Below are 6,000 nucleotides of genomic sequence, written 5' to 3'. Positions count from 1 at the left end.
ACCATCAGGGAGGCCAGAAGGCCTACCACAAGAGCCTGTTACGCAGCTAAATGGAAACGCTTTGTTATTTATTGCAAGAACAATCCCATCAACCCTCTTGATGCTTCCATACAAAACATCATCTGCTATCTGTTACACTTGCAGCAGTCAGGATTGGCTTCCACCTCCATCAAGCTACATCTCGCTGCAATAACTGCATTATCTACAAAATAGGCAACATGTATCGCTTTTCAGAGTGCCCGTAATTAAATCTTTCATGGAAGGACTTAAGAGTCCTACCACCAAGACTCCCACCTTCCCCAGTGTGGAATATTCGCGTAGTCCTCGCAAGATTAATGGGGCCACCTTTTGAACCTATGTATAAATGCGAGCCACAGTTTCTCTCTTGGAAAACAGAGACAAAGTGGTTCTTCGTACACACCTCACATTTCTACCCAAGGTAGTCTCTGCATTTCACATAAATCAGTCTATAGAATTACCTGTATTCGTCTCTCAGCCTGATTCTGTTGCAGAACAAGCTCTACACACCTTAGATGTCAGAAGAGCACTTTTATATTACATCGCAAGAACAAAATCATTTCATAAGATCAAACAACTTTTTGCACCACCACACAAGGGCAATCTATCTCCAAATCGGGTATTGCAAGGTGGATGGTTAAATGCATTCAAACTTGTTATGCAAAAAGAACTCTAACTGTACCCCCTAGAGCGCATTCCACTCGCAAGTTAGGGGCTACTATGGCTTTCTTAGGAAACATCCCCATAGTTGAACTTTGCAAAGCTGCAACATGGTCTAAACCGCACACATTCTCCAAACACTAGTGTGTAGATGTATTAGTGAGACAACAAGCTAATGTGGGCCAAGCAGTACTTAAAGCACTATTTCGGGCAACTCTAGCTGCTACAGGCTAGCCACCGCTTTGGGAGAATACTACTATATAGTCTATGGAAAGCATGTGATCTACAGTTCACATGCCTCGAACGGATAATGTTAGTTACCCATTAAGCATCTGTTCTTGGCATGTATAGGTGTAGATTCACATGCGCCCACCCGCCTCCAAGGGTACCTGTAGCTGCTGCAGTTCTCTCTTTAGTATACATATGCATGGATATCTCTATTCTTTCCTACTAACTCCAATCTCACCCTATGCTTGAAAATAATCTAAAAATGGAGTCTATGTCCATGCGCACTATCACTGAAAGGAGAAGTCACCTACCTTGTGACTGGAAAAGACTTCTTCTAAGAAAAACAAACTGCAAACCAGGTATTTCTAATCAAGGCAAACAACATGACAGCCATGTATTACTTTCAGAAGCAAGGGGCACAAGATCCCCTTAGCTCTCACACTTAACCCAGAGCATCTGGAGGTGGGCACGCAGACACAAGCTCAATCTGTTAGCGGAATACTTACCGGGAGTGGGCAATGACTTTGCCGACCTCTCCAGCAGGATGTGGTCACAAATCCACAAGTGGATATTTCACCCTCCATTCATTCAGAATTACTTTTGGCCGGGGACTACCAGACATAGACCTCTTCACCGCAGCAGAATATGCCTAGTACCATTATGGATTAGTTGGTCAGGGATATTTGCTTATGCTTTTTCTTCTCTCCCACTACTTCCATTTGTGGTTCGGAGGCTTGGGCAGACGTCTCTCACCTTCATTCTGTTAGCGCCCACATCAACCATGGTTCACTATCCTCCTATAACTCTCAGTAGTTCCTCACTAGAACCTCCCCAACAGGCCAGACTTTCTCACTTAGAACAATGAAGAAATCAGACACCCATATCCCAAGTCTCTCAACCTTGCGGTCTGGCTCCTGAAGTCCTAGAGTTTGGATACCTTAACCTTCTACCCAAATGCATGGGCATTCTTAAAGAGGCACAAAGCTTACTACTCATGCCTGTCCCATCCAATTTTTCTCTTGGAAGGTATAATTTCTGGTTGCCATCACTTTACTTGGGGGTGTCCGTGAGCTCCAGGCACTAATTTTAGAAGAGCATTTTGTTCCAAGTACACAAGGATTGGGTTGTACTTCGCACCAACCCCAAGTTTCTCCCAAAGGTGGTCTCGCAGTTCCACCTCAGTCAATCCATTGAGCTTCTAGGTTTTCCCTCCGCCTTATTCAGTTGTGTAGCAAGCTCTCCATACATTGGATGTTAAACGACCCTTCATGTATTATGTTGACAGAACTGAACCTTTTAGGAAAACACAACTTTTTGTTGCTTTCTTGAAACCACATACAGGCAAAGCACTTTATACATACGGCATTGCTAGGTGAAGTGTTAAAACCATACAAACATTCCTAAAGCTAAAATAACATTAACTGTCCCTCATAGAGCCCACTCCATGTGGAAGATAGGAGCATACGTGGCTTTCCTTGGGAATATTCTTATAGCTGACATTTGTAAAGCAGCTACATGGTCCACACCTCATACTTTTACTAAACATTATTGTGTGGATGTACTGGCCCGACAACAAGCAAATGTTAGCCAGTCAGTTTTACTTACACTTTTTCAAACCACTAATTTTCACGGGCTTGCCTCTGCATTTATGGAATGACTAGTTTACGGTTTATGTACAGCATGTGTATCGACAGCCACACATGCCTCGAACCGAAAATTTTGCTTATCTTGTAAGCATCAGTTCATGGCAGGTAGTGCTGTCTATTCACGTGCAAACCCCCCCCCCCCCCGATTCCTGTGCCTATTGCTATCTCGTTTATATATTTCAACTTCCTCTTTCTTCACATGTACATTTCTCTATAGAATGGCTTGCTTTACATTCCGTCCTCACCCGCCGTGCGGGTCAACAATCTAACAAAGGAGTCCATGAACATGCGTGTTACCAGCAAGAGGAGGAGTCTCGGCGTCTGAAGAGTTGAAAGGCTTTCTTGGAAGAAAAACAGCTTTCACCCATCTGGGCCAAACACTAGATGGCAGGATTATGCACAGCATTTGAATCGACTGCACTGCATGCCACAAACAGGTACTTAGAGGGTACATAACATTTTCCTTCTCCGAGAATGGTTTTATGGGCCTGAGCTTTGATGTGTTGGCAGCAGTCACATTTTTCCTCCAATCCTAGAGTTCTAGCTCTTGCAGAATCACCCTAGTGTTCTGCATTTGTAAAGGAATAGATTTAGGGATTGAGCAAAGACCGATATTCAGCAAGAGCCGGGTGCTTTATGTCTTCTAAGCAATCACTGTGACACACCTTCTATGACCATAACCTCATGCCTTGAAAGCTGAAGTGCAAATTATGGAAGTTAACAGAATAAATACATCTTTGATTTACTTTCCTTTACATTTAAAACAATACTAAGGCGGTAGTGGCATGATGAGTCTGGTCAGTGACTAGATTCATTGACTGTGGCCTAAACTTACATATGTTTTTGATGCAAGAGCAGTGGCATCTGTGCCTTTTAACATGGTGTTCAGAGATCCTCTTTAGTCTGAGGTTGGACCATATTCTGGGGGACTAATGCTTGGTATGTACGTCTACTGCTGGGGACCAAAGAACATTTTTAAAATGTCCTTAGAGCAGTATTCATTGAGGTTTTCAAAAAGATGAGAGTGGGCTTTAAGATGATTAAAGCATTTTACAGTAGTAAATTCTGTTGATTGCTATTGGCCTAACCTTCTGTCAAATCGTGACATGCTTGATTATATTTTTCTTTTAGGTGGTGAAATGGAGACCGAAAGTCAGCCAAAGAGACTGTTTCAAGGAACTACAAATATGCTTTCTCCAGATGTGTCAGACTTGATGGACCTAAGTCCATGGTGAGAATTGATGCATTTAAATGATTGCCTAACATGTCGTACCCTAGCACTTCACTCCCAAAGGTATCAGCGGTCTTTGTTGCCAAAATATTGTTCAGATGGCTAATGGCAAAATGTAGCAAAGTATAACGAAAACAGATTGTAGTGGCATCATTATTGTTTTAAACTGGGTTTTAAAATATCCACCATACAAAGGAGTATCAGTCTCAAGATGCTAACCAAACTTGTATTCACAGATGTTTTGACAATAGGATAAATGGTTCTTCACGACTTACCAAACTTGAGAAGTGCGGGAAAGACCACATTACATTCACTAACCAGTTAATAAAGGGGAATTAAAGGCGTAAATCAATCCACTTCAAACATAGCAGCAGCCGCGTGGGAGACCCAAATCTTCCATCCGACATCGCCCCCATGAAGTTCATTGTTCAGTGTAAGCGTACATTATACATTGCATGGGATGTACTGAATAGACTGCATCCCCTTACTTATGCTTGATAGGGTAATTTTGTGTCTGCATCATATATGTGTAATCTAAAGCTACTGGTGAAAATAACTTGTTGCATTGAGTTTCACTCAAACGAAATAATCATAATTCCTACAGTCCATCTGCTATTTTCATTAGGTTGCGGGACAAAAATCCCTTTCATTCAAGAGTACAGAGCTGTAACAGTATGCTTATCTATAGGCGCACATCATCAGGGCTCTTAGAATTCCAAGGTATAGTGTGGCATCCTAATCTGATGTTGGCACTTGTGGTATGCTCAATTTACTCTTCATCCTATTTAGAGGCCTTCAAACAGTTGTACTGGACGCCTGAAAGGGGTGTGTCATGATATTGGTGTTAGTTGCGGGCTCTAGCCAAGTTTAGATTTAGTATGCTTGTATTCAACCCCTACAAACATGATGAAATACAGTGCTGTAATTTTATTGAAAGAAATAGAGCAACACCTTAATTGGCCTTCAGTAATTTCTTTTTTCAGGCATGTCCTGACTGGGAGTAGAGGTCTGAGGGGACTGATAATCCCCAATATCCCACCCCCTCCTTTCTGATGACGATCACTCTGGGGACAATGTACACTTTTAGGGGGACAGTTTATCCTATAGCATGTTAGTATGTACTGTACTTTTAAAAGGATAACTGAACATAACTGCAATGTTAGAATGAAGTATGATCTGAGTTTCTAAGCTGCCCTGTTTCTTGTCCCAGTTCTGGCATTTTAGCTATCCGTATATTGCATTTTGAGACTTGTTTGATATAATTAGGTATTATTGTGGCTAATGACCGGTCTTCGTTACTAACCCCATAACTGGGGGAGCGTAATTAAAAGCTTTTATTGCCTTGCTGGTAAGAGCAATAAGGCTACTGGCACCTCCACCAACCTCAAATCCAAAATAGGGTGCACAGTGTGAGAAGAAGCAGTCATTTACCCGAAGAATCTCCTACAGCACTTATCCAGCTTCTGATTTTCCAAAGGCACTGCTGTCCGGGCTTTTCTTCCTGCTTTAATGCAGGGGAGTGGAAGCCCAATTTTCACTGAGAAATTGAAACACTTCAATTCAGGTTTTCCCACTTTTCAGAGATTGATGGGGCTTGCATCTTAGGTTATGGGAGTAGTCTGGGCAGCCATGTTTCAACAGCAGGAAAAGCAGTGGATGAGAATGGATCAGTTTTCCCTCATTTGAACGGCTGCTGCTTCTTCCACTGCGCTCCCTAGATTTTCCAGCGTATGCTGTTGGAGGAGGGATGCAGACCGCTGGGATGCCTGTGCACCTGAGGGATGTTGGGAGCTGACAGCTATAGCATGCCCCCTTTTTTGGCCTGCAAAGGCAGAATTCTGTTCGGCTGGCCAGCTCCTCATGTCCCCTTCAAGGTACGTTTAATCGTAGATAAATTACAATTGGAATAGCCCAAGGCACTAGCCTGGATGTGAAGAATTTCAATCATTGTGCTCCTGTTCAACATTGTTGGTGTTTTTGTGGCATGTTTTGGCTTTGGCCCGCCCTGTAAGCAACAAAACAGAGGCGCATAAAAGCACCACCCCTTTGTACGAACACCATTTTAAAATTATTTTTCTCCACACCTTCAGACGTGAATCCAGTGCTCACCTCCCTACTTTGATGTTTTTGGAAGTTTATTGGAATAAGAACAGTGTGATAGGGAATCATGTCACCTGAAAACTACAGGTTTTAAGCTGTGCTGACACTATAGGAAGC

General features: G+C 42.6%; 1 protein-coding gene across 5 annotated transcripts in view; it reads left to right on the top strand.

The window, feature by feature from the left end:
* The window catches only part of PABIR2 (PABIR family member 2), a 214,870-nt gene that overhangs the window by 94,408 nt on the left and 114,462 nt on the right, over positions 1 to 6,000 (top strand). For all 5 annotated transcript variants that reach the window (XM_085607916.1, XM_085607917.1, XM_085607914.1 and 2 more), the window contains one exon: positions 3,684 to 3,783. In XM_085607916.1, coding sequence (XP_085464042.1) covers positions 3,684 to 3,783 — 100 coding nt within the window. The remainder of the gene's footprint in view (positions 1 to 3,683; positions 3,784 to 6,000) is intronic.

Source organism: Triturus cristatus, chromosome 5_2 (genome assembly GCF_964204655.1).
Source record: "Triturus cristatus chromosome 5_2, aTriCri1.1, whole genome shotgun sequence".
NCBI lineage: Eukaryota > Metazoa > Chordata > Amphibia > Caudata > Salamandridae > Triturus > Triturus cristatus.
This window is presented reverse-complemented; position numbering and strand designations above follow the sequence as displayed.